At 35.4% G+C, this 27,650-nt stretch overlaps 1 protein-coding gene and 1 long non-coding RNA gene across 2 annotated transcripts; both read left to right on the forward strand.

Moving 5' to 3' along the window:
• Window positions 1-5,582: 5,582 nt before the first annotated feature.
• LOC106404280 lies at window positions 5,583-6,371 on the forward strand. Its single transcript, XM_013845009.2, has one exon. It carries the CDS (start codon window positions 5,583-5,585, stop codon window positions 6,369-6,371), a length of 789 nt encoding a protein of 262 aa, XP_013700463.2.
• Window positions 6,372-11,386: 5,015 nt separating this feature from the next.
• LOC125589047 lies at window positions 11,387-14,534 on the forward strand. The gene is made up of 2 exons (XR_007325238.1): window positions 11,387-12,510; window positions 14,024-14,534. It is a non-coding gene; the product is annotated as an uncharacterized LOC125589047 (long non-coding RNA).
• Window positions 14,535-27,650: the final 13,116 nt, after the last annotated feature.

The raw sequence follows: 27,650 nt of genomic DNA on the forward strand, positions 1-27,650 counted from the left end.
CATCCTGGGAACTGGGTATAGACCGAAGTCTTACAGTGCTTTGGGCAGATTTAGTTTCACTTAGTTGTCTCCTTGAACCTATTTATTGGGATCTCCAGTCAGTTAGGTAGAATTACCGCGAAACCTCATCTTAATTCACAGGCGTACCCATTCCTTTTGATGATATAGCTATTTGATCTCATGACACACCTTAAATAAAAGGATCCTAGGTTGTCATCATAGTGGACATAATCTCTTGAGATTAGTCGAGATCAGTTGTCTAATGATTTTTGTCATCTGTTTTTCAAGATACAATTAACCATTATACACAAAACTCAGTGTATACACTAGATTTTTTTTAATAAAAAAAAATCATAATTTGATAACTATCTCTAAGTTCATTTGGCCTCTTGCCAATGACTTTATATGGTAAGCAATGATTTCACCATATTTCTTGAGATAGCTCAAAAATATGCATAATTACATTTAATATCTCTTAAGAGTTTAGAAAATTAATCTACATGTTTTGATCAATATCAACAACATTATATTTTCGTATGGCAAATGAATTTATATGTGGCAGATCTCTCCCAAACTTAATTTAGGGTGTCGACTCACGAAATTCATTTCCATCAATATCACTTGATCTCTTAAAAATCAAAATGTGTTTATAACAATGGTATATTACACCATATTTTGAGACAAATCTTGTTTTTTTTTCCTCCTTGTCAAACAAGTACTTGAAATTAATTCAAGTTACTCCACAAAGAAAAAATCTGTAACAATAAAACAAAACGTTAGGCATTCTTTATAATTAAAGCAAATAATTATTTTTAACCAAGCCAAAACATTAAACCAGACCAAATCACAATCAAGAGCATATGCCAGCAGAAACCAAAACGTCTACCTTTTAATTCTATTAAACAGACAGTTTTTTTTTTTGAATTCTATTTAACTCTGCAATTTATAAAATCAATAAAAAAAATACTCAACAATCCCTGTAAAATAGACAGAAGGTTAAGCACAACGACTAAACGAATGGTCAAAATTGAATTCAACCCACGATCAAACAATGAACTGCATTTTTTTTTTAGTTCGATTATTAGAACCAGCTATCAGCACCTGGCAACTTATCAGGTAAGCAAATACCATTAGAGCATATAACGAGAAAGAGTTTATGAATTTTTATCCACATAAAAATCATTATAAAAAATAATCTGGTGAAAATGAACAGATTTTTCTATCACCATGAAATCTCCAATCCTGTTTTCATGTCAAAACACTTCACAAAATAATCAGTTTTTTGTTAGTATAATAATACAAACAAAAAATCTACAGAATTAAAAATTGGAGAAAGATTATTTTGAATAATCTTACAGATCCGATTCCGGCATCTTTAACCTGTTCTTAAAAAATAAAAACTTTTAAAAAAATATCAGTATTGTTAGTGCAATAGCATAAACAATGTTTAAAGATTTAAGAGTGTAGGAACCTTATTTTACTACCATAGGACAACTGATATTTGTAAAGAATAATAAGAACATAAATCAAAACTGCAATACCGAAATAAAAGAATAAAAAAGAATTGCAGAGTCGAGATGGTTAATCTCTTTCTTTAAATCTTTAAACGCCCCGTAGTATGACGATTTTATAGCGCTCAGATTCCCAAGATACAACTGCAGCATTGTTTCTGTTTACCATCACTGAAAAACAGAATTTATCGAACCTATTTCTGTGATGTACTCTCAGACACAAAAAATAAAAATAAAATAACATAACTATTTCAAGTAGGAGAATTGTTTCTTTTCTCTAGATATTGTTGTGTGCATCAGAATGAAAAGAGCAGTGACTATTATATAGTCCACTGACCAAACCCTACGTTTGCCTCCGACCAAAACGTATGGTATTCAATGTGGAGATTGAGAATTATTTTCTCATTACAACATGGACGTGCATTCATGGAGATGTTACAAATACAAAATTAACTTTGTATTCATTCCATAACTCATGTTGACCATTTCAATAGAAAAGATAAATTATTTTATTCTGTTGACCCATTTACTAAATTTCAAAACATTAAATTTATGTATGGTCCAAATATCTTTTCTTATACAATCAAAGTCTTAAACTTTAATGTATTTTCTCCACTCTAAATAAAAGAGGAATTGAACCTCATATTTCTAATGTGATATATTTTACAAATAATCCACATTAGACTTTCATTTCTCATTCAAACGAATTTCGTTTTTTGACATATGATTACACTATTTCATAGTGTCAAACATTCGGTTATTCTGACGAACGTCTTCGTCCCGAAACTTATCAATAAATGGTCTAAAACCATTTCGTCAAAAACGAGTTCCAACACGGATTACCTGGCAAGTCAGTGTTTGTGTTAGCCAACAACACTGAATTATCGTAATCCCGGAACCTGAAGAGTTCCATCGGGATCAAGCCCTTGTTCTCAGGCAACTCATGAAATTTTGCCTGGTCTGTAAAACGAATTGATACAGGGGAGTCTGAATGGCAGAAGCTTTGGTTGGTCTTTGTTACATCAAACCCACTTAGATCATACAGCCTGCCTTGCTTCAAAATGTTTCTGAAAGTATTAAACCGATGGACTCTGATTCATAGATGAATCCCCTGTTCGGGAACGCGCTAGGCGCTAGTCAGGCGGTCGGGTTGGGCCTAGCGCCTAAAGAGAAAATCGGGGATTAATCGGAAATTATGCGGGGCGGAATTTTTAGATGGTTTACTATGTTATAATACATGTTAATCTTTAATTATGTATAACATTAATACATTTTCATGTTTAAGATTGTATAAAACACACAAATAGAATATATAAACTTAATATAGTGTAATTTTCATCAAAATTATGAACATAAATGATATTTGTAAAATTTTAGATCAAATAAACAAATAAAAATATTATTTAAAAAAAAAAAAAGATTAGGCGGCCGCCTAGGCGGCTAGGCGGTCATTTAGGCGGTCTAGGCGGAAAAAATCGGATATCCGATTTTTTAACCGATTTGGCATAAATCGGGGCGGAAGAGTGACGCGTAGCGCCTAGGCGGCCGATTTTTAGAACAGGGGATGAATCAAAGTGGACTGCGAACCATTCCACAGAGCATGTAATCACCTTATTTCGGAATGAGTACATGTTATAAAAGCGATATGAAGACCAAGATTTGTTACCTTCCTTTCTAGAAGTACCAGATGAAGCCCATTAACTCTCCACCTTTCTTCACATTTCGAGTTTTCCAGAACCGGAAAAGCCTCTTGGCAACACTCTGCCTGCAGCGGCCAGCCTTGAGCTCATATAAATGGAACTGTGATTTGCCATCCTCGGGGATAATTTAAAACAATTTAGGGTTTTCTAATCAAAAATCAAGAGATGGATTCTCAGTGAAGCCTCGCAGAACGGCTCCATATATCAGCATGAGCGACGATGAAAACAAAGTAAAAAGCAATGAAGCAAAAGTAGTGGGGATTGATGATTGATTGCCATAATGACAACCGTTTTGCACAAAGAACTTTGTGGGAGGTGAAGCGAAACTACAGAGGCAAGAGGCGTGGATTTATCTCTACACAGTTTGTTTCTGAAAGGTAGCCGTAACTTTTCGTATTGGGTTACTGGGCCAAACTTAACACTGAAGTCCTTTAGTCCAAGTCAAAACGAATTGAAAACACAATTTTGAGAAAAAATTTCAAACAGTGTACACGTGTCCTAAAATGCTCCACCCTCTGTGGTGACGTGGCAGCAGGAGAAGGAAGAAAAGTTTTCTTTATTGTTATGAGATAGATATGATATATAATATACACGTGATATACATATATGCATGTGATGTGAAAGGTCGTGAGTTAAGATGTGATAATTATCACTTTGGCTTAGCCCATTAACTTCCTAAATGTGTTTAGGTTATGTAATTATAAAAGGTCACGTAAGTGACTCGATGATAAAATGCAAAAAAAACGGCAGACTAAATAAAACCCTAAGGAGACAAAGGAGTTTGTCAAGTTCTGAGATTCGATTTCGACGGCATTAGCATCCCGTGCTGATCTAGTTTGTGTGCGTGTGAATACCGATAGAAGCACGACGTTTGGAGTGCTAAAAAATCTCGACTTGGTTTGTTTGTCCTTCCGCTGCAAAACTTCCAGGTATATTTGAAACCTTAAAATCTAAGTTTATTTCAATATTGACATGAGATTCTAGGCATATGAATTCATAAATAGATTTATAAATTGTTATAAACCTGTCTGAATTCCAACAGTGGTATCAAAGCCTATGTATTTAATATTGAAATCAGATCTTGTTTAATTTATAATTTGGTATAGATTAATAACTAGAGAAATTTGATGGTTTGAAATCGATGTGTTTGACACGTTAAGAAGAACCCTAATTTGATTATGGTATCATCGATCGATTTCTAAACCATATATTTGTCTTTATTGGATAAAGATGTGTGCTATTTTATGTGTTAATAAATATTGATTGTTTAAGAAAGATCAATATCACATATAAGTAAGGAATTGAAGAGAACTATGAATGATATGATCATTCGGTGATAGCACAAATAATATGTACTTTGTGTAATATGCGTTTTTTGTCTCACACTTATGTAAAACTGCCAAGTTCATGCATATTTAATTAATAAGGTGATCGTGTGCTATATACATAAAGTAAATATATAAGTTGTTTACGCATACATATAATGTAAAAGTCATCAGTAATGTTATCGTAACTCTTGGTGACCTGATTTTTAAATAAAATTATATGTATCATGGAATCATGTGATTGTATGATCGTCACCTAAAGCGGTTAAACCGTTTGTTAGACGATGTGTGTTATTGTAACAAAATTGTATGATTCTTTGTAACCTTTTAAACCGGTTAAACCAGTTCTCTGGTTTATTTGGTTAGTGTGATTGATTTGATTTGATCATTTCAATCTATTTGTTTAAATCTCTAATATGATCAGATATTAAAATAAATTAAACTTATTTAATAAATAATTTATTTTTTTAATTTGATTAAGATTAATTAAATTATTTATAATTCAATTAAATTACATATTAGATATGTGTTAGTTGTATTTATCTTTTATATCTGATATAAATTTTAAATATGAACTACCATTGAATTAAAATTTGTTCCTTAATTAATTTTAAGTATCTTTGATGTCTACCCAATCTTATCAACCATCAAGGCTCGTTTCGTTGTAAGATGTACTTGCCAAAGCAAAGTGTCTACAATTACATGAGTGAAGTGGATGGTAACAGTTACCATGTGCAACAAGATTGGTTTACTTGACTAAGCTATCAAAACGGTTTTGGGCTTAGAAACATAGGTTGGATAAGACATAAGATGTCGTCTGACAGCCAAGAATTATATTTGATATAATTAGCAAAGTGTTGCTTACCTAAATGGCTAAACATTTGGCGATGAGCCAAAGCTCACTCGGATTTTAGTGAAATATGGATCTTGGATTGTTATATTCATTTGAGGAAATTGTTTTGAATATAGTATGAGTTTTCTTAGTCGTTAAGATTTCTCTAATTCCTGAACATCATATTAATATTCGGTATTCTTCTATTCCAGAAATGTCAACTCCCCACAATTTATTCTCATTGCGATCTGTCCTTGAGAAGGACAAATTGAATGGGTCAAACTTCCTTGAATGGCATCGAAACCTGAGAATTGTTCTCAAACAAGAGAAAAAGGACTATGTCCTAGAAAATGTTCTTCCTGAAAAATCTAAGACCAATGTCCAACATGCTGAAAGAAATGCTTATGATAAGCATGTCAGTGATAGGGTCGATGTGTGTTGTCTTATGTTGGCAACCATGAACTCAGATTTGCAGAAGCAATATGAGAACGTGGATTCACCAATTGACATGATCACTAGCCTGAAAGGTATGTTTCAGGAGCAAGCTCGAACTGAGAGATACCAAACGGTTAAGTCTCTCATTGAGTGCAAGCTACCAATAGATGGTCCAGTTAGCCCACATGTCATTAAGATGATGGGTTATATTGATAACTTGGCTAAGCTGGACTGTCCTATCAGCCAAGAGTTGGCGACTGATCTCATTCTACAGTCATTGCCGTCAAGCTATGATCAGTTTGTTATGAACTACAACATGAACAACTTGACAAAGACTTTGACTGAGCTGCATGGGATGCTTAAAACAGCTGAACCCAACATGAAGAAGGATACCCCAAATGTTCTTATGGTACAAGGGGGTAACAAGTTTAAGAAACAAGGTAAGAACAAAGGAAAGAGTGAGTCAGGCTGGATTGCGAATCCAAGCAAGCTTGATCCTTCTCCTAAGTTTAAGCATGGTCCTTATAATGTTGATAAGTGCCATTATTGTAATGGTTCTGGACATTAGAAAAGAAACTGTGATAAATACTTGGAAGATCTGAAAAAGAAGAAGATTTCTGAAACGTCATCTTCAGGTATTTATGTTATAAAAGTAAATGTTACTATTTCTAATTCTTCTTCTTTGGTATTTGATGCCGGTTGTGGTGCTCATATTTGTAGAAATATGCAGGGCCTAAACAACAATAGAATCTTGAAGAAAGGACAAGTGGACCTGTGTGCGGGAAATGGAGCAAGAGTTGCTGCATTAATTGTAGGAACATTTCATTTGTCTTTGTCTTTATACATGATTTTGGAAACTAAAAATTGCTACTATGTACCTGCTATAAGCAGAAATATTATTCATTGTTTGAATTTGGAAATATTTTATTTTGATTAAAGACAAGCGTTGTTTATTTAATCATTGTGATATCTTTTATGGTAGCGGTCCATTAGAGAATGGAATTTATATTCTAGACCAAAGCATTCATGTTTATAACATTAGTACCAAAAGATTTAAGTCTAACGGCACAAATCAAACTTTCCTTTGGCATTATCGATTGGGCACCATAAGTTAGAATCACATTTAAAAGCTTCATAATGATGAACTTTTAAGCTCATTTGATTACGAATCACATGAAAAATGTGAATCTTGTTTGTTGGGTAAAATGACTAAAGCTCATTTTGCTGGAAACAGTGATAGAGATAAAAACTTATTGGAACTTATACATACTGATGTATGTGGACCAATGAGTATAAATGTTAAATGAAAGTATCGGTACTTCATGGTTATGTTTATTTAGAAACATAAGCCTGAATCTTTTGAAAAGTTCAAAGATTTTCAGAATGATGTACAAAATAAGTTTGACAAGAAAATTAAAGCTCTTCGATCCGATCGAGGTGGAGAATATTTGAGTCAATCGTTTAATGATCATCTGAGAAAATGTGGAATTGTTTCACAGCTCACTCCTCCGGGAACACCACAGTTGAATGGTGTATTTGAAAGGAGAAACCAAACTTTATTAAATATGGTTCGGTCAATGATGAGTCATGCAGATTTTCCATTACCCCTTTGGGGACACACTCTAGACTCTAGAAACGTCTGCGTTTACGCTAAGTAGATGTCCATAAAAATCAGTCGATAAGACACCATATGAGATGTGGACTGGAAAGGTTCCAAATTTTTCTTTTTCTGAAAATTTAGGGTTCTGATGCTTATGTCAAACGTATGTTTACTGATAAGCTTGGACCCAAATCTGACGAACACTACTTTATTGGTTGTCTTAAAGAAACCAAGGATTATTACTTTTACAACCCCGCCGAGAACAAAGTGTTTGTTGCTCATAGTGGTGTTTTTTAGAGAGATAATTTCTTTCCAAGAAGAACAGTGGGAGTAAAGTACAGTTCGAAGGAGTTCGAGAAACGCAGGAGGTTCTTTTTCAATAAAAGACATGGGAGTAGTTGCACATATTCTTGGAATAAGAATCTATAGAGATAGATTAAATAATACTATTGGATTATGTTAAGATGTTTATATCGATAAGGTCTTACATAGATTTAAGATGCATGATTCCATGAAAGGCTTCTTACCAATGTCTCATGGCATAACTCTCAGCAAGATTCAATGTCCTTCGACACAGGATGAGCGAGAGCGCATGAGTAAAATCCCATATGCTTCTTATATAGTATCTATCATGTATGCTATGATCTGTACTCGTCCAGGTGTTGCATATGTTGTGAGCATGAAGAGTCGATACCAATCTGATCCATGTGAAAGTCACTGGACAACAGTCAAGAATATCCTCAAGTATTTGAGAAATACTAAGGATAAATTCTTGGTCTATGGAGGAATTGATGAGCTTGTTGTAAGTGGTTACACAAATGCTAATTTTCAGACTAAGTTGGTTTAATCTTTTGTCTTAATAGATAATGGTGGGTTGGAAGAGTTCTAAGCAAATCACCATAGCATAGTCTCAATGGATGCAAATGTTGTTGATCCATTGACCAAGCCTCTTCCATGGCCTAAGTATGAGAGTCATACTGCAGCCATGTGTATTAAGTATCTTTAGATGTGATCTTGATTTTAGTGGGAGGCTTTATGTTTATGATATGATGTTCATATTGACATACATTTGATTATGTATTCAAACAAATGAAATTGTTTCAAATGTATTTGATTATTGTATAATTAAATTAATGTCCCAAAATAATTTATATCATTCTTATAGGTCATCAAGTATGTGACTTGATCATGAAACTCTATAAGTGAAAGATGCTATAAATTATTGAGGTCCCTAGTCAAGGTTGTTAACGTGGGACATTAATAACCATGAATGGCTAGTATGTGAGGTGATTGATGACTAAATTTCAATGTAGTTATTCAGTATGTGGTATTGAAGTCAATCACATGGATATGTGTTAGAGAACACATGATCGGACTGACCCGCTATGAGAACTCTACAAGATTGTTATATGAGTGTCATAAGAGTTTCTCATTACGACGATAGAGTATAGTCCTTAAACCTGAGTTTGTCATGATTCTTTACTTAGTTCACTTTGACCTTGTCAAACGTCAGCCGTAACTGGTGATTATAAAGACATTGATTAGGTGTTCTATGAAGTTTGTAAGGAACAGGGATGGAACAAGATGGGATTTGTCCTTCCCATATAACGGGAGATAAATATCTCTGGGCATATCAAAGATTTAATACTGTGAAATGCATGGCCATGCTCAAACGAGGTGAATGTCTGTCGTTTGTTTTATCAGTATAAATCAGAGTTTGAAGAACGTGATCTAGCTTAATAAGGATGACACTAGTTCTTTTCTTATGCTGAGATCGAGATATAGAGACAAAGGAATTATGTGAATAAATGATTCCAGTACAAGTGGGAGATTGTTGGGAATGTCCTGAAATCTATTGTACTTACTTTAGTTAGAGTCGTAACGTCGAAGTTCAACGGTTATATAATATTAGGTGGTTATAATGTTTTGCTAGAAACCGCTTATAATTTATGAATTGAGGATTCATTACTAATATTATATGATCGTACAGGGTCACACACCTAAACAAATTGGATCATAAATATTTGGAGTTTCATATGTTTGTTTATATTATATATATGATATATAATATACACGTGATATACATATATGCATGTGATGTGAAAGGTCGTGAGTTAAGATGTGATAATTATCACTTGGGCTTAGCCCATTAACTTCCTAAATGTGTTTAGGTTCCCATTAACTTCCTAAATGTGTTTAGGTTATGTAACTATAAAAGGTCACGTAAGTGACTCGATGATAATATGCAAAAAAATGGCCGACTAAATAAAACCCTAAGGAGACAAAGGAGTTTGTCAAGTTCCGAGATTCGATCTCGACGGCACTAGCATCCCGTGCTGATCTACTTTGTGTGCGTGTGGATACCGGTAGAGGCACGACGTTTGGAGTGCTAAAAAATCTCGACTTGGTTTGTTTGTCCTTCCGCTGCAAAACTTCTAGGTATATTTGAAACCTTAAAATCTAAGTTTATTTCAATATTGACATAAGATTCTAGGCATATAAATTCATAAATAGATTTATAAATTGTTATAAACCGGTCTGAATTTCAACACGGTATTCATCATGATCACCATTTGGTTTTGTCTGTGAATTTTGATAAGTGGTACTTGATATATAAATATATAATCACAATTTTCAATATAAGAGAGTTGTAAACAATATTTACACTGGAATGGTCCGATTAACCTAAATGTTAAATAAATTTACGCAATGATCTAATTAACAAGCAAGAACAGAGATCGTTGTTGGTCACTGAGAACAGAAAAAAGTATGGTTACTTAATAGTTTCATAAAATCGTTGAGATAGTGAGAAATTAAAGTAATTACGGAGATAGTGGGAATTAAAAACAGTTGTAACAATTTTAATTTACAAAAATTATGTCGAAAACAATTTATAAAAAAGTTTTAGATTTTTTTAAAAACACATGTGACTCCCAAATTTGTCAGTTGACTTCTCTTTTATAGAATAAAAGATATATAGTTTGTGTTGCTAACTATTACAAATCATGATGGCTGATTTTTTGCAGATAATGATATGGTAAGTATAGAGAGAGACCACACTGATGTTGGTCAAAGAATCGAAAACACCCGATCAAATTGTGTGATTTATGAAAAAAAGAAACAAATAATAATTTTCAAGGAAAATGGTAAACTATATGCTTTAATCATTAGGTTAAATCTACGAAGTCTATTAAGGAAAAGAAAAACAAGAACGAGCTAAAAGAAGATAATTTATTCACTTCTAGGGCATTGGAAATTGGAACGTTGAGCTTGATAATTTTCTATCAGAAATTTGTTGAATCTTAAAAATGTTGAAAATTTTGTGAAGAAATCGAGCATGAGGTTCAAGAAGTAACTCTTTCTAAACATTGAGGAAACTATCTTAATTTGAGGTAATTAGCTTCGTGAAATATGATTTACCAAAACAAAGGAAAACTATTTCTTTTGTCCATTAGCTTATTAAGGTCTACGAACATAAGAAATTGGACAATTAACTACTGAAATCGTAAACGGTCTTTATATAAATTTTCTTTTCTTTTTGTTACTTTGGAAATGATCTTGCCTTAAATAAAAAGAAGTTTTCCTTGGACTTTGAAAGATGAGTGGAGTAGATTGCTCCAAGTGCTACAGAAAAGAGAAAGTGAAAGAAGAGCCAAAAGCTTATAGATCGTTTTTATGGTACCCATTTCAATTGATTAGTTTCGTATTAATCTTTCCTCCATTTGGTGGGTATTCAATGACTGAAGAAGTTATCAAAGGTCGCAGCCCATTTACTTGAACTTTCATTTTCACTGTAAGTTAGAGATATCAGACTCCCTAGAGATACCTATATGTCTTCACCAATACTATGTTGGTAGCCTCAGTCTAGAGATGAACAGGAATGCCTTGGACATTAATACAGAAGAGAATTTAGGATGGAATATCGTAGAGATGCTGGGTTTCCATCTTTGTATTATCACCATCCATTGAGAATTTCGGAAAACCATTAAAAAGTTGTGGTAGAATATGATAAGACTTTATGCATAGCTTACGGGGAACAGCTCAAAGAAGTTTAAGAAATAGTAGCTATGGCGTGAAACTAAAGAGAGAACAACAAAACTTCTTAGAAACCAGTGTCAGAGATCATAGAACGAGTGGTGACATGATGAGGGGCAACACAAAAAGCTCGGCAGGTTGAAGATATCATCCCGTTAACGAGTCACCGATCATTGTCGGGGGTGGAGTCCGACTGAGGCTGATCTCAAGCGGTATTAAATCTGAAAAAGCTACTAGTTTGTTTTTCAAAAATTGGTTAGATATATTAAAAAGAGACAAAACAATGTGGTTGAAGTCAATCTTGGAAACTGGGTGAGGGCGGAAAAAAAAAGAATACATGATTTGAGTAGATAATAGATTTCCATTTTGGTACATCTTAAATGATGCGATTAAATAAAATCCAGTACGATAAACTCTAACTATCTATCACATGCCTAATCCTAAAGGATACATGTTAGAACGCTATAAAGATCCCATTATCCCTTGTTTTGTTTGAAGGATTTTGCTGTCCGAAAAGTTCTTATCATTTATAATTTGAAGAAGTAAACAATGCATAATATGATGGTGCCTTTTCATATTTTAAAAAAATATTTATATTTCATTTATTTCTTATTATTATATGTTAAAATTACATGAATAATTTTTATTTCACATTATAGTACGTATCATATATTTTTGTAATTATTTCAGTTATAAATATTTTACTAACACTTTATACCCAGTTTAGTTAGATTTCATTACATATTGTTATATTTTATTTTAAGTATTTATTTTAATATTTTGAAAATATTATTTATTGGATAAGTATTGTAAAAGATAAGAAGATTTTCAGTGCTCTAGAGAATTCTATTGGATAAGTATGCAACATATTTTAGTAAACATATCCAGACATTGGAAGATAAGAATCTAGATATTTGGTATAAAATCTAGAGATTATGATAATATTCTCCAAAATATTTTATTTTTATTTTTGGAGCCTATAAATAGTTCATTCCTCTTATATTTGTAACATGCACAAAAAGTTGAACAGGTGAAACAAAAACAGATTCAAAGAAACAAATAGTGGTCTCTTGTAAGTTCTCAAAATCTCATTTATAGTTGTTTATTTCTTTCTGCTAGTACTATAAACACTATCGTTGATTTATCTACAACCTCAATATTTCTACACTCTCCCATGCCCTTGTTTCATTATTCTCAGCAGTAAATCACATCTTTGCTCCCATTTTGCTTCCTGTTAAAGAACTTTGTTTATGGTCATTTCATAAGTTGTCTCCCAGAAAATCCAAACTAAACAATAGCCGAACCTTCAACGCTGAAATAGTTGACTGCTCAAATTCTTTCAAACATCGTTTTCCTCCTTTCCATAATTTGTATTTTAAAATAACATGATGTTTTAAAGAATCTTGACAGTTAATTATTTCTTCTTTGACGGTACTGCCTTTGTTTAGTTTGATTCAGCAACACCACCACTAAAGAAAGTGATTTTTCTAATGTTATAAATTATAACATCTGATGTTCCATATAGACTGTGAGAAAATCACTAAACTTGTGATGAAAACAAGCTGTATGCCCACAGGATGAGCCAAAATTCTTGAAAATTCTCTAGAAATCGAATTAGAGCAGTAAGAGAGATATTCACAAATCAAATGCAAAGGCGAGAAAATCTCAATATGATCCTAAGCTCAATATAATCCTACGTGTGTAATCTTTAGATTTAATTATGGCTAATTTTTTTGTGTGTTTTGTATGAGATGTTATGCTTATACTTGATAACTATAGACCTTTTAAAAAAAAAATTAAGAAAATAGAATCATAGAAAAGCCATTAAATAGGCCCGTTTCCCAAGGTGCGCCGCTCAGATGGATCTCTTCTGCCCTAGCTCCGCCGCTCCTTCCTCCTTCCTCTGAAGTAGCTCTGCTCTCTCTCCATGGTCTTGATGGTGACTGCTCCTCCATCGTGTATCAGGCCTCCTCCAGATCCGCCGCCGTTACCGTGTAAGCCCCCTCCGCTTGAAGCTTGCTCTATAATCATCTCTCCGGAACCTTCAGAACCTACAGCCGCCCTCATTCGCCTCCTCGCTCCTCTACACATCCTCGAACCTTCTGTCAGTTCTCCGGTTCCTGTGGTTGCAGTTACTCCTTTAAGTTTCTTTGCAACGACCAAGGGTTTAACCAGATCCGTTTTCATATCATTTGGAGTGTGAGTTTCTACTACGTGTAGATTTCAGTCCAGTCCCACTTTCCAGATCGAGCCATAGTTTCTCTTTGTAGGAACCTCTCTTCGTTCAGAAGATATCTTCTCTGTTTCTTCTTGCAACAAGCCCTACATGGATGAGTATTACCTTGTTTTAGGTATTAGTTGTGTCAAGATGAATCATTTACCTCTGAATGAGGATGTTGCCCTCTCTTTGAATCTTCTCTTACCTCTGGTTGAGGATGTTACAAGCTCTCTGCCTTTACCTCAGTATGAGGATCTGACTTTACCTCAGTATGAGGATGTTACTCTGTTTTATCTCCTTTTAGTACCTCTGTATGAGGTTCGTATTAGGACCTTTGTCTTATCGGCTCTGGTTTCTATGGTTGCAGAGATTGATGCTTTTAAAAAATGGAGGTTTCGGATGGTATATCCATGGTATGTATGTAGCCCATTGCTCTCAATGCTCTATTCTATATGTGGTTTCAACCTTTGCTGTCGAAACCTTGGCGCTGCCGGAAGCTCTTCTTGCAAGATCGTGTGCTGGACTCTCAAAGCTTCAAGTATTTTCAGACTCTAATGTCTTCTTCTCTGCCCTGCATTCAGGGATGGATTTGAATGGGATTGCAGGTTGTCTTCTTGACATCACAAACCTTGCCACTCCCTTCACTCTGTTATCATTTAAGTTTTATCAGTGCACAGCAGTATGTTTGGCTGTTGCTTTTGCTATGTATGTGTTTTTCAGACTATGTTTCACTTTTACTCTCTTTTGAGTTATGAATGAAAGAAACCCTTGACAAAAAAAAAAGAGAGAGAAAAATTTTGAAAGAAAAGATCTTGCATCTACTTTACTTATAACTTATAGATCACTTTTACATTGCAAATAATAAAAGGACAATTTTTTCAGATCATTTGTGGGTCTTTTGTTAATCTGAATTTGAGACGTGCGAGTTGAAGACATGAATTCGATAGTGGTTTATTTGAAAAAGTTCATCGATCGATCATAAGGCGACTTCAAAGAAAAAAACAAAAAACTTTGTAAAAGGTGATGAATTCGACAAGAAAGTTAGAGAAGAGGAAACCCTAGTTCTTGTACCGAATTGCGTGTGAATGTCAATGTCTTTCCTCATCCTTTGCTTTCTCTTTTAAAAATCGATCGACTTGTTTCCTTTTCGCTCCAAATCGGTATACTTCTTTGACCGACTTTAAGTCAATTGGGCCAGGCTATGTTTACATGATGGGTTTTATCTAAGGAGGGTGTATTGAATCTGAAATTTGAAGTAATTTTATTTTTTAACGAGTTTGTAGATGATTGCAGGAGAATTAGAGAATTTGGTGTGATTTTTGTTAAAACATTCTAGAATCTCATCTAAAACAGTGAGATTTGAATTTTTATTTTTATAATTAAAGAACTCCCCTCAAACACTCTAGAAACAGTTAAAGTACTCTAGAATCTCCAACTTAAATTTTGTTCAACAACAGCGGATTTCAGAGTGTTTTATGAAATGACAAGTTAAATAACATTGGATTTTAAAGTGTTTTTCAAAATTCACGTTTGAATAACAACAGATTTTTCATTTTAATACAAATCACTTGAAACTCTTAGTTGAATACACCCCCGTAAGTGATTTAATTGATTTCCAATAGTGTTAGCCTTTGATCAATATTTGTTTTCCATATACACTGAAAACGTGGGGGAAGGGGACAAGATTGGCTCCAAGTGCTACAAAGTAGAGAAGTTACGTGGTACTACGTAAAATCAATACAAAACAGTTAGTCTGATTCATTGAATATAGTTATTTCTTCTTCATAATCATATATGTATGTATACGTTCCGGTTTGTGTTACTAACTATCACAAATCATGATGGCTGATTTTTTTCAGATAATGATATGGTAAGTATAGAGAGAGGCCACACTGATGTTGGTCAAAGAATCAAAAACACCCTATCAAATTGTGTGATTTATGAAAAAAGAAACAAATAATATTTTTAAAGGAAATTGGTAAACTAGATGCTTTAATCATTAGGTTAAATCTACGAAGTCTACTAAGGAAAAGAAAAAACAAGAACGAGCAAAAAGAAGATAATTTATTCACTTCTAGGGCAATTGAATTTTGAACGTTGAGCTTGATAATTTTCTATCAGAAATTTGTTGAATCTTCCTAAAAATGTTGAAATTTTTTGAAGAAATCAAGCATGAGGTTCAAGAAGTAACTCTTTCTAAACATTGAGGAAACTATCTAAATTTGAGGTAATTATCTTCGTCAAATATGATCTACCAAAACAAAGGAAAACTATTTTCCTTTGTCCATTAGCCAATTAAGTTCTATGAACATAAGAAATTGGACAATTAACTACTGAAATCGGAAATGGTCTTTATATAAATTTTCTTTTCTTTTTGTTAGTTTGGAAATGATCTAGCCTTAAATAAATATAAGTTTTCCTTGGACTTTGAAAGATGAGTGGAGTAGATTTCTCCAAGTGCTACAGAAAAGAGAACGTGAAAGAAGAGCCAAAAGCTTATAGATTGTTTTTATGGTACCCATTCCAATTGATTAGTTACCCATTAATCTTTCCTCCATTTGCTGGGTATTCAATGACTGAAGACGTTAGAAAAGGTCGCAGCCCATTTACTTGAACTTTCATTTTCACTGTAAGTTAGAGATATCAGACTCCCTAGAGATACCTATATATGTCTTCACCAATACTATGTTGGTAGCCCCAGTCTAGAGATGAACAGGAATGCCTTGGACTTTAATCCAGAAGAGAATTAAGGAAGGGAACATCGTATAGATGGTGGGTTTCCATCTTTGTATTATCACCATCCATTCTGCCAAATTGAAGTCTATTTTCAATAATCAAAAAAAGGTCAGACTCCAGAATGAACTGGAGTTGGAACAAGCCTTTTCCTAAAGTTGTTCTCTCTTTAGTTTCACACCAGAGCTACTATTTCTTAATATTCTTTGAGCAATTCCCCTTAAGCTATGCATAAAGTCCTATCATATTCTACCACAACTCTTTCATGGTTTGCGTGAAACTAAAGACAGAACAACAAAACTCCTTAGAAACCAGTGTCAGAGATCATAGAACGAGCGGTGAGATGATGAGGGGCAACACAAAAAGCTCAGCAGGTTGAAGATATCATCCCGCTAACGAGTCACTGATCATTGTCGGGGGTGGAGCTCGATTGAGGCTGGTCTCAAGCGGTATTAAATCTGAAAAGCTACTATTTTTTTCAAAAACTGGTTAGATATATTAAAAAGAGACGAAACAATGTGGTTGAAGTCAATCTTAGAAACTGGGTCAGGGCGGAAAAAAAAAAGAATACATGATTTGAGTAGATAATACATTTCCATTTTTGTACATCTTAAATCATGCGATTAAATAAAAACCAATACGATAAACTCTAACTATCTATCATATACCTAATCCTAAAGGATACATGTTTGAACGCTAAAAAGAACCCATTATCCCTTGTTTTTTTTTTGAAGGATTTTGCTGTCCGGAATTTTTTTTATCATTTATAATTTGAAGAAGTAAACAATGCATAATTTGATGGTGCCTTTTCATATTTAAAAAAAAAACTATTTATATTTCATTTATTTCTTATTTTTATATGTTAAAATCACATGAATAATTTTTATTTCACATTATAGTACGTATCATATAATTTTATAATTATTTCAGTTAGAAATATTTTACTAACACTTTATACCCAGTTTAGTTACATTTCATTACATATTGTTATATTTTATACTAAATATTTATTTTAATATTTTTAAAATAGTATTTATTGGATAAGTATCGTAAAAGATAACAAGATTTTCAGTGCTCTAGAGAATTTTATTGGATAAGTATGCAACATATTATAGTAAACATATCCAGACATTGAAAAGATAAGAATCTAGATATTTGGTATAAAATCTAGAGATTATGATAATATTCACCAAAATATTTTATTTTTATTTTTGGAGCCTATAAATAGCTCATTCCTCTTATATTTGTAACATGCACAAAAAGTTGAATAGGTGAAACAAAAACAGATTCAAAGAAACAAATAGTGGTCTGTTGTAAGTTCTCAAAATCTCATTTAGAGTTGTTTATTTCTTTCTGCTAGTACTATAAACACTATTGTTGATTTATCTACAACCTCAATATTTCTACACTCTCACATGCCCGTGTTTCATTATTCTCAGCAGTAAATCACCTGTTTACTTTTTTTTTTGTTCAACTAAGGATTTCATTAAACTTAATAAAACGGCAGTTTAGCCCACTAGGGGCCCATTACAAATTGAAAGTAAAGATAAACGGAGAGTTCTTTTAGCTAACTCGTCGGCTTCCTGGTTCTGAGTTCGTGGCAGAAACGTGAAGGAGATTGAGTTAAACGCAGAGGAGAGTTGATGGATGTCGGTGATGATTCCATAAATTTCTTTATCCTGCATCGTGGTGTTGATAGCTCTGATGAGCGTTGAAGAGTCGGAGAAGACTTTGAGATCGGGGATCTCAAGTTCTACTGCCATAGTGATGGCTGATCGAATCGCTTGGGCTTCAGCCATCAAGGGGGAAGATACGAAGCTTTGAGTCTCCGATCCTTGTCTTTGTTCACCGTTGATGTTCCTTTTGAAGATCCAGGCTAGGCCTGCCCTCATTGAGTTCTTGTCCCATGAGGCGTCTGTTCTACAAGTCATCGTTCGAGTATGATTCTGATCTTGGGGCAGTGATTGTCGTTTAGTGGATGATCCTGATCCAGGTAGTGGCTTCTGTCTTGAGCTTTCCTCAATTTGTGCTTGATTCCATTCCTTTGCTAGAGTAATGCCTTTTGTTGCGATCTCCACAGGTGTCGATGCTTTATCCTCAAAGATTAGCCTGTTTCTTGCTGTCCATAAGGCCCAAAGGATCCATGGGAGCACGAAGTTTGGAACTCCAGTTGGGGGGAGACAGATGGCTGATCGAAATTTGACTAGCATCGTCTTCATAGTGTCTTCCACAGCTACGATCACCGCCTGTTTCAAAGGTACAAATTCCCAGACCTTTTTGGTAAATGGACATGAAAAGAAGAGGTGCATTGGCGTCTCTTGTTCTTTGCATATTGGGCAGTTTAGGTCTGCGGTAATGCCTCGTCTTTGCAGGCTTTCCCCAATGGGTATAGCGTTTTGGATGATGGACCAAAGGAATACTTTCAGCTTCGGAGAGAACTTTCCCGACCAGACATCTTTGATCCATAGGAAGTCTTGTTCCTCTGCCTGTTGGGTGTGGGGCTGTCTCAGCGCTGCAGCTGTGGCGTAGCCTGATTTTGTGGAGTAAATTCCTGATTGTAGAGGTTGCCACACGTAGATGTCTGTTGCTCCTGTGGTACTTGGTCGTAGGGATTGGATCTGTGCTGCCATTTCTGGTAAAATCTCCGCAATCCTTTGCTTGTTCCATCTCAAGTCTGTTGTAAGGAGGTCTGAGACTCGCAAATCTAACACTGCTTCTGTGCAGGGACCAATCGGCTTTACTCTTTCAGATAGTGAGATCCACGAATCCTGCCAGACCTTCGTTGTCTGTCCATTTCCAATGACCTTTCCAAGGTTTGACTTCAAGAGTTCAAGGCCATGTAGTATACTGCACCATCCATGGGAGCATACTGAAGGTACAGACACCTCTAGAAAACTTTTGTTGTGGCAGTATTTTCCTAATAGGATCCGTGAGAGTAGACAGTTAGGCACTGTGAGGATTCTCCATGCTACTTTGGCTAGGAGAGCTTGGTTGAACAGTTGAATGTCACGTAATCCTAGTCCCCCTTTTGCTTTAGGTTTTGTCAAAGTGTCCCATGCTACCCACAACACATCTTTCTCTTTCCATCTGGTCCATCCCACCAGAATCTAATTAATGTAGATTGGATCCGTTTACACAGTGAGACTGGTAGTAAGAAGCATGACATTGTGTGATTTGGCATCGTCGTTAGGACAGATTTTAACATTGTGAGCTTCCCTGCTTTTGACAGGTATCTAGTGGTCCAACTCGCTGCTCTCTGCCTTATCCTATCAACAACAGATGTGAACAGGTCCTTCTTCTTTCTACCAAAGTGTTCAGGTAAGCCAAGATATTTGCCTAACCCTCCTTCCTTGGTAATGTTGAGAATTGATTTTGCTGTCTCCTTCATTTCTGTGGGTGTTCTTGATGAAAAGGTAATTGCTGACTTGCTTATGTTTATCTTTTGTCCTGATGCTCTCTCGTATTCTGAGAGTATTTTGACTAGGTTGTTGCAGCAGTCGGTTGAGGAGTTGCTGAAGAACATAGTATCATCTGCAAACAGCAGATGATTCACCCGAGGGCATGCTCTTGCAACTCTGACTCCTTGTAGTTCTCCTGAGCTCGCTGCGTTTTTGCACAAGCATGAAATTACTTCGCCACACAGTATGAAGACATATGGGGAGAGTGGATCTCCCTGCCTGATTCCCCGGTAAGGCTTGACTGATCCATACGCTGCATCGTTAATCAGGTAGGAGTATGAGACTGTTGTGATGCATTGCATTAACCATTGAGTCCATGTGTCGTGGAATCCTAGCCTTTTAAACACCTGAGAGATGAATTCCCATTCTATCCGGTCGTAGGCTTTAGACATGTCAGTTTTGACTGCCATAGGACACCATTTTTCTGCTTGAGATGTTTTCAGATACTGCAGGACTTCATGTGTTATTAGCACGTTATCTGATATGACTCTTCCTTGCACAAAAGCAGATTGGTTCTCTGAGATTATGTTGCATAGCACCGGTTGTAGCCTCATGGTTAGGATCTTAGAGATGATTTTATAGTAAACATTGCACAAGGCAATAGGTCTATAATCTTCCACCTTTGTAGCGTCTAGCGTTTTAGGGATTAACCTGACATGAGTTTCATTTAGGGATGGTGAGAGTATTCCTGTAGTAAAGAAACGCTGAACTTCTGTTACTATTGCAGGCCCGATCACTTCCCAGTTTGACAGAAAGAAGCTTGTTGAGAATCCATCTGGACCTGGTGCCTTGTCAGCATGGATGGCAAAGGTGGCGTTTCTGATATCTTCGGGTGTCGGCTCCTTTATCAGTTCCTCATTTGTTTCAGGGGAGATGCAAGGTTTCAGAGCTTTTTCAATTGTGTGTGCACTATCAAAGTGGTTGGAGGTGAATAGCTTGTCGTAGAACTTGCATATTACTCCCGAAATCTTCTCTTCTTCAAAGACCGGTAAGCCATCTTCATCCTCTATCACTGAGAGTCGGTTTCTTGCCCTTCTCCCTTTCGTAACCGGATGGAAGTAGCCTGTATTCGCATCTCCTAGAGCTAGCCACAACTGGCGGCTCCTCTGCTTCCAGAATTCCTCTTCTATTTTATAGGCTAGGAGCAGTTGAGAGTTGAGCTCCTGAATCACCCCTTCAATAGGGTTCTGGTCACTCATAGCTAGGTCCAGTCGGGTTTTGAGCTCCTCGATTTTCTTTCTACTATTCTCATGAAGTTCCTTGCTCCATTTGCAGATAGCTTTTCGGCATAGTGTTAGCCGCATTTCAACCTTCAGATGCTGGTGCGTGTCCCATATATCTTTCACTATCTGTTTGACTTCAGCGTTCTCTCTCAATCTGCGATCATATCTGAAAATTCTGCGGCATTTCACCTGTTTACTCCCATGTTGCTTCCTGTTAAAGAACTTTGTTTATGGTCATTTCATAACTTGTCTCCCAGAAAATCCAAACTAAACAATAGCCGAACCTTCAACGCTGAAATAGTTGACTGCTCAAGTTCTTTCAAACATGGTTTTCCTCCTTTGCATAATTTTTATTTTAAAAGAACATGATGTTTTAAAGAATCTGGGCAGTTAATTATTTCTTCTTTGATTGTACTGCATTTGTTTAGTCTGATTCGGCAACACAACCACTAAAGAAAGTTATTTTTCTAATACTATAAATTATAATATCTGATGTTCTATATAGACAGTGAGAAAATCACTAAACTTGTGATGAAAACAAGTTGTATGCCCACAGGATGAGCCAAAACTCTTGAAAATTATCTAGAAATCGAATTAGAGCGGTAAGAGAGATCTTCACAAATCAAATGCAAAGGCGAGAAAATCTCAATACCATCCTAAGCTCAATATGATCCTATGTGTGTAATCTTTTGATTTAATTATGGCCATTTTTTGTGTGTGTTCTGTATGAGATGCTATGCTTATACGTGATAACTATCGACCGTTAATAGAGGGAAATTTTTTTGAAAGAAAAGATCTTGCATCTACTTTGCTTATAACTTATAGATCACTTTTACATTGCAAATAATAAAAGGACAATTTTTCAGATCATTTGTGGGTCTTTTTTTAATCTGAATTTGAGACGTGCGAGTTGAAAACACGAATTCGATAGTGGTTTATTTGAAAAAAAGTTCATTGATCGATCATAAGGCGACTTCAGAGAAAAAAACAAAAAACTTGTAGAACGTGATGAATTTGACAAGAAAGTTAGAGCAGAGGAAACTCTAGTTCTTGTACCGAATTGCGTGTGAATGTCAATGTCTTTCCTCATCCTTTGCTTTCTCTTTTAAAAATCTACTTGTTACCTTTCCGCTCCAAATCGGAATGCTTCTTTAACCGACTTTAAATCAAGTGGGCCAGGCTATGTTTACATGATGGGTCTTATCTAAGTGATATAATTGATTTCCAAAAGTGTTAGCCTTTGATCAATATTTGTTTTCCATATACACTGAAAACGTGGAGGGAGGGGACAAGATTGGCTCCAAGTGCTACAAAGTAGAGAAGTTATGTGGTACTACATAAAATCAATACAAAAAAGTTATTCTGATTCGTGATTGGATATAGTTATTTCTTCCTCATAATCATATATGTATGTATACGTTCAGGTTTGTGTTACTAACTATCACAAATCCTGATGGCTGATTTTGTGCAGATAATGATATGGTAAGTATAGTGAGAGGCCACACTGATGTTGGTCAAAGAATCGAAAACACCCGATCAAATTGTGTGATTTATGAAAAAAAGAAACAAATAATAATTTTCAAGGAAAATGGTAAACTAGATGCTTTAGTCATTAGGTTAGATCTACGAAGTCTACTAAGGAAAAGAAAAACAAGAACAAGCTAAAAGAAGATAAGTTATTCACTTCTAGGGCATTGGAATTTGGAACGTTAGGCTTGATAATTTTCTATTCGAAATTTGTTGAATCTTCTTAAGAATGTTGAAACTTTTGTGAAGAAATGAGGTTCAAGAAGTAATCTTTCTAAACATTGAGGAAACTATTTTAATTTGAGGTGATTATCTAGAGATTATGATAATATTCACGAAATTTTTTTTATTATTTTTGAAACCTATAAATAGCTCATTCCTCTTATATTTGTAGCATGAACAAAAAGTTGAACAGGTGAAACAAAAACAGATTCAAAAAACAAAGGGTGGTCTGTTGTAAGTTCTCAAAATCTCATTTAGAGTTGTTTATTTCTTTCGGCTAGTACTATAATCACTATTGTTGATTTATCTACAACCTCAATATTTCTACACTCTCTCATGCCCTTGTTTCATTATTCTCAGCAGTAAATCACCTCTTTGCTCCCATTTTGCTTCCTGTTAAAGAACTTTGTTTATGGTTATTTCATAACTTGTCTCCCAGAAAATCCAAACTAAACAATAGCCGAACCTTCAACGCTGAAATAGTTGACTGCTCAAGTTCTTTCAAACATCGTTTTCCTCCTTTGCATAATTTGTATTTTAAAAGTACATGATGTTTTAATGAATCTGGACAGTTAATTATTTCTTCTTTGACGGTACTGCCTTTGTTTAGTTTGATTCAGCAACACCACCACTAAAGAAAGTGATTTTTCTAATGTTATAAATTATAATATCTGATGTTCTATATAGACTGTGAGAAAATCACTAAACTTGTGATGAAAACAAGCTGTATGCCCAGATGATGAGCCAAAACTCTTGAAAATTATGTAGAAATGGAATTAGAGCGGCAAGAGAGATATTCACAAATCAAATGCAAAGGCGAGAAAAGCTCAATATGATCCTAAGCTCAATATGATCCTACGTGTGTACTCTTTTGATTTAACTATGGCAATTTTTTTTTGTGTGTTCTGTATGAGATATTATGCTTATACTTGATAACTATAGACATTTAAAAGTGAGAAAAAAATTGAAAGAAAGGATCTTGCATCTATTTACTTATAACTTATAGATCACTTTTACATTGCAAATAATAAAAAGACAATTTTTCAGATCATTTGTGAGTTTTTTTTTTAATCTGAATTTGAGACGTGCGAGTTGAAGATATGAATAAGATAGTGGTTTATTTGAAAAAGTCCATCGATCGAATTCATAAGGCGACTTCAGAGAAAAAAAACAAAAAACTTGTAGAAGATGATGAATTCGACAAGAAAGTTAGGGAAGAGGAAAGCCTAGTTCTTGTACCGAATTACGTGTGAATGTCAATGTCTTTCCTCATCCTTTGCTTTCTCTTTTAAAAATTGATCGACTTGTTACCTTTTCGCTCCAAATCGGAATACTTCTTTGATTTTAAGTCAATTGGGCCAGGTTATGTTTACATGATGGGTCTTATCTAAGTGATATAATTGATTTCCAATAGTGTTAGCCTTTGATCAATATTTGTTTTCCATATATAATGAAAACGTGGGGGCGGGGGAGGGGACAAGATTGGCTCCAAATGCTACAAAGTAGAGAAGTTACGTGGTACTACGTAAAATCAATACAAAACAGTTATTCTGATTTCTGATTGAATATAGTTATTTCTTCTTCATAATCATATATGTATGTATACGTTCCGGTTTGTGTTACTAACTATTACAAATCATGATGGCTGATTTTGTGCAGATAATGATATGGTACGTATAGAGAGAGGCCACACTGATGTTGGTCAAAGAATCAAAAACACCCGATCAAATTGTGTGATTTATGAAAAAAAGAAACAAATAATAATTTTCAAGGAAAATGGTAAACCAGATGATTTAATCATTAGGTTAAATCTACGAAGTCTACAAAGGAAAATAAAAACAAGAACGAGCTAAAAGAAGATAAGTTATTCACTTCTAGGGCATTGGAATTTGGAACGTTGAGCTTGATAATTTTCAATTAGAAATTTGTTGAATCTTCTAAAAAATGTTGAAACTTTTGTGAAGAAATCAAGCATGAGGTTCAAGAAGTAATCTTTCTAAACATTGAGGAAATTATTATAGTTTGAGGTAATTATCTTCGTAAAATATGATTTACCAAAACAAAGGAAAACTATTTCTTTTGTCCATTAGCTTATTAAGTTCTACGAACATAAGAAATTAGACAATTAACTACTGAAATCGTAAACGGTCTTTATATAAATTTTCTTTTCTTTTTGTTAGTTTGGAAATGATCTAGCCTTAAATAAATATAAGTTTTCCTTGGACTTTGAAAGATGAGTGGAGTAGATTGCTCCAAGTGCAAGTTTTCCTTGGACTTTGAAAGATGAGTGGAGTAGATTGCTCCAAGTGCTACAGAAAAGAAAAAGTGAAAGAAGAGCCAAAAGCTTTTAGATCATTTTTATGGTACCCATATCAATTGATTAGTTTCCCATTAATCTTTCCTCCATTTGGTGGGTATTCAATGACTGAAGACGTTATCAAAGGTCGCAGACCATTTACTTGAACTTTCATTTTCACTGTGATGCAGCGTGGTTCATCCTTTTCCTATTTAGTTTTGGTGTTACTTTCCTTTAAACGTTAACTTTAAGAGATATGTTAGTTTTCCTTTATTTTAGGAGATTAGAATAAGACTTAAGGATATAATGTTAGATCATAATCCCTAAGGACTTAGGTATTTTCTTATTGATATATATAGTGATCTCTAGGCTTTGTAAAGAGGCATTATTATCAATTTATAAAACAGAAGCTTTGCTTTTAATCCCTTGTTTACGGCTAGATCATTGGTGATCTCAACGCATTCAAGTTCGTAGATCTCTTGGGAATTCTCAGACTAAACAATTGCATCTACACCCTATCGGTTACTCTATCAGTTGGTATTAGAGACGGCTGTTTAGATGTCTCAATCTAAACCTTGCGATCATGGCACCACGAAAACTTTCCGACGAACAACTCGAAGAAATTCGTCTTATGCTTGAGACGTTTACAGCCGGTCTACAAGTGGCCTTACAAACTTCTGTCACCACCGCCCTACAGACGGCGTTACATGAGAATCGCATCCAGCAAGCGGCTCAGGGAGCCAACCCACAGAATCAACGAAATCAACAGGAGGCTAGAGAGGAAGAATCAGATGATGAAGGTCTAGCTGAGAACGTGTTTGCTGACCATGCCATCAATCAACAAGGGCGGCGTGGTGATAACAATAACGACCACCGTAATGCGCATGGTGCTGAACACGACCAGTGACCAATTCAAAACCGTTGGGAGACCAGTTTTCGTTCCGAACTTCCTGAATTTCATGGTACCCTCAACCTAGAAGATTTTATCGATTGGGCAAACACAGTCGAGGAGATTATGGACTTTCGTCAAGTCCCGGATGATGTTAGGGTCTCGCTCGTTGCAACTCGATTCAAAGGACGTTCGATGGCTTGGTGGCAACAACTCAAGGAATCACGACGTCAAGATAACAAATCTCGTATCAACACATGGGAGCGATTGACCAAACACATGCGACGTGCCTTCCTGCCATTCAACTATGAACGAACCTTGTATAACAAGCTACAAAACTTGAGACAAGGAACGCGCACGGTTGATGAATATGCTACAGAATTTTTCTACATGACAGCGAGAATGACATCGGGTGAAACTGAGAAACAACTCATCTCACGCTTCATTGGAGGATTACGAGGCCAATTACAAGTCGCCTTGGCTCAATTCAATCCTACTTCTGTTTCGGAGGCTCATCAACGCGCCATCTCCATGGAAAGTCAATTTTGTGTTGGGTCTTCCCCGTACTCAACGTGGGAATGATTCGATTTTTGTGGTCGTGGATCGTTTTTCTAAAATGGCGCATTTTATGCCGTGCAAAAAGACTACTGACGCGGTCCAGGTTGCAGGTCTATTCTTTCGTGAGATTTATCGTTTACATGGACTTCCTTTGTCAATTGTGTCGGATAGAGACTCGCACTTCCTGAGTCACTTCTGGAGATATTTGTGGCGTCTCTTGCGTACTAGCCTCGACATGAGCTCTGCTTATCATCCACAGTCTGATGGCCAGACCGAAGTTACTAATCGGACACTTGGAGACATGCTTCGCTGTTTGGTGATGGATAACATTAGGTCGTTGTATTCCATTTTGTGCAAAGTAGAATTTTCTCATAATCATTCTGTCAACCGTAGCACTCGCTTCAGTCCTTTCCGCATTGTTTATGGCATCGTGCCGCGTGGGCCATCTGATCTTGGCCTTGCTCCTGACGCAACTCGGGACCATGGGGAGACGATTGATTTTGTGGCTACAGTTACGGATATATTCACGCTCAAGTTCATGATAATTTACAATTGTCTTCGGCAAAGTACAAGGTTGATGCAGATCATCATCGTCGCAATGTGTAGTTCAAGGCTGGCGATCGTGTGTGGGCAGTCCTTACTCGCGAGCGTTTTTCACCTGGCGAATACAACAAGTTGAAGTCTCGTAAGGTGGGTCCTTTAACGGTGCTTGAGAAGATAAACGATAACGCTTACCGCCTTCAACTACCTCCTTCAGCTCGTTATTCAGATGTATTCAATGTCAAACATCTCACCCCTTTTTTGGCACAGGATGAAACTGAAGATCCGAGGTCGGATCTTTCTCTACCCCGGGTGACCTGATGCAGCGTGGTTCATCCTTTTCCTATTTAGTTTTGGTGTTACTTTCCTTTAAACGTTAACTTTAAGAGATATGTTAGTTTTCCTTTATTTTAGGAGATTAGAATAAGACTTAAGGATATAATGTTAGATCTTAATCCCTAAGGACTTATTCAAAGAAACATAGAGTGGTCTGTTCTAAGTTCTCAAAATCTCATTTAGAGTGGTTTATTTCTTTCGGCTAGTACTAT

The sequence above is a fragment of the Brassica napus genome, chromosome C6 (assembly GCF_020379485.1).
Source record: "Brassica napus cultivar Da-Ae chromosome C6, Da-Ae, whole genome shotgun sequence".
Classification (NCBI taxonomy): Eukaryota; Viridiplantae; Streptophyta; class Magnoliopsida; order Brassicales; family Brassicaceae; genus Brassica; species Brassica napus.